A 2,410-nucleotide genomic window follows, 5' to 3' on the forward strand; every position below is an offset into this window, starting at 1 on the left:
GGTATGCCCACACCAGGCAGAGGTGGGGGAGGAGGTATGCCCACACCAGGCAGAGGTGGGGGAGGAGGTATACCCACACCAGGCAGAGGTGGGGGAGGAGGTATACCCACACCAGGCAGAGGAGGGGCTGGGGGTATCCCCACACCAGGCAGAGGTGGGGGAGGAGGTATACCCACACCAGGCAGAGGTGGGGGAGGAGGTATACCCACACCAGGCAGAGGTGGGGGAGGAGGTATACCCACACCAGGCAGAGGTGGGGGAGGAGTTATGCCCACACCAGGCAGAGGAGGGCCTGGGGGTATGCCCACACCAGGCAGAGGTGGGGGAGGAGGTACTCCTATACCTGGCAGTGGAGGAATGGGAGGTGTAGAAAGGGCGAGGTGGGCATCTGGCAGAGGTGGAGGAGTGGGCAGTCTCTCAATAGTTAGAGGAGGGGGAGGGGGCAGAACCCCAGGGCCCAGGCCAACCATGGAGCTGGAAGACTCTACACAAGGCAGGGGTGGTGTGGGTGGGATGCCACAGCTGTTTGCAGCATCATCATGGCTGCTTTCCAAGTCAGTACTAAGAGAGGGCTGGCAAGGCTGTGACCCGGGCTGCCCTGGAGCGCCAGGCCATGGAAGGGATGCAGGTGGCGGAGGCTGTGGTGCACTCAGCACACACTGAGGTGTGTCAAGTTTCACTGCTATTAGTTTTGGGGACACAATCAAGGAAATCTCTGAGCAGAATGTTGTCTGAGGTCCAGAAGCTGAGGATGGGGTGACCAACTCCATACTCTCAGACGCTGGTGGGTGTGCAAGATGCTCTGGCAGTGCATCCACAAAAGGAGCAGCAGGAAACCTGCCCTCTTCTGTAGGAGAAGTCTGTATTGATTTTGCCTCTAAAATCCTTGAATGTTGCGCATCCTTTTCTCCTGGCCTGAGAACTTCGAGGCAGATGTCTTTTACAAGCATGACTCCATTTCCATCCCCATGGCGGCCCATGGCCACATCCATGTCCACTGCAGGGTACTGCTTCTCTAGCTCAGCAATTTTGGTCCTCAGATCCTCAATGGTCTGCTCTAGCTGCTGAATCACAGTCGCCTGGCCTTCAGACTTCACGTCAGGAACGTCCTGAAGATTACCAAGAACAGACATAGTTAAATATACGATGAATAGGGTGGCGAATCAAGATCTAAAAGGGCTCAGATTATTAAGCCAAGTCATTCTTGCCTCTTTGATCTACTTCCAGAAAGATCATTCCCTACAAAGAGAAAGATTACTTGTATTGCCATAAAACATCTTGTTTGCTTAATCTTTAAGTGAGATGGTGTCATGTGTCCTCTAGTCAAGTATGACTCATAGTGATCCCACAAACTACTGAGGTGAACTCTCCTATCCTCATCATCTGTTATGTACTAGAGCCCTCTGCTGCAGTCACTGTCAACAGATCTCACTGAGGGCCTTCCTCTCTTTCATTGACCCTCCACTTTTCTAAGCATGATGTCCCTTTTCCAACAATCCTCGCCTAACAACATGCCCAACGCACGTGAGATGAAGCTTCGCCAGCCGTACCTCCCAGGAGCATTAGTACAACAGTTAATGCATTTGGCTACTAATTGAGAAGGTGGGGGTTCAAGTCCAGCCAACAGTCATCTGAAAGAAAGGACTCACCGCTAACTTCACTACCAATGCAGTCTTTTACCACCAAATATCAGGCATTGAAAACCCAATTTAGTACAGCTCTACTCTTAACATTGTAGTCTCTAGAAGCTGAAGTGTACATGCCAGTAACTGGTTGGTTTTCAGTATCTTCTTGTCCCAAAATATACAATGTATCAGAATTCCTTCACAGGAAAAAACATAAAATTCCATATGGAGCATATATAAATCTGTTTTCTTTTGAAGCAGAAGAAAACCAGTCCTGTAGTTAAATTAAACATAAATAAAAGACGAGTAAGGGGACAATAAGGACTAACTCAAAGACAGCTAAGTATGATACTAAGAGGAAAAAAGAGGGAGGAGCAAAGTGTGACGTTGTTGTTGTTGGGTGCTGTTAAGTCGAGTACCACTCAGCAACTCAGCAACACAGAAGACTTGAACCCTGTGGTATCCTATGCCATCTTCACCATCTCTAACATAACTTGCTCCCCACCCCCCCAAAAAAATAATGGTACACTCTGTCAATCCATCTGTCTCAAGGTCTTCTTCTCTTTTGCTGGCCCTCCACAGGTTTAAGTATGATAAAGAGAAAGGAAAGAACACAAGAACAGAATATAGAAAACAGGAGAGGATAAACATAACTCTGTCGTGGTACTAGGGATATTGTAGCTAATGTTAGATGGATCGTAGCTGAAAGCAGAGAATACCAGAAGAATGTCTATCTGTGTTTCATTGACTATGCAAAGGCATTTGACTGTGTAGATCATAACAAA

The 2,410-nt window shown here is 48.4% G+C and overlaps 1 protein-coding gene across 1 annotated transcript in view; it reads right to left on the reverse strand.

The window, feature by feature from the left end:
* FMN2 (formin 2) overlaps positions 1-2,410 on the reverse strand; it is a 417,308-nt gene that overhangs the window by 239,400 nt on the left and 175,498 nt on the right. The window contains exon 5 of the mRNA XM_006901560.1: positions 1-1,109. Within this exon, the coding sequence (XP_006901622.1) occupies positions 1-1,109 (1,109 nt within the window). The remainder of the gene's footprint in view (positions 1,110-2,410) is intronic.

Source organism: Elephantulus edwardii, unplaced genomic scaffold, assembly GCF_000299155.1.
Source record: "Elephantulus edwardii isolate Elephantulus edwardi_28Jun2011 unplaced genomic scaffold, EleEdw1.0 scaffold00331, whole genome shotgun sequence".
Taxonomy (NCBI): domain Eukaryota; kingdom Metazoa; phylum Chordata; class Mammalia; order Macroscelidea; family Macroscelididae; genus Elephantulus; species Elephantulus edwardii.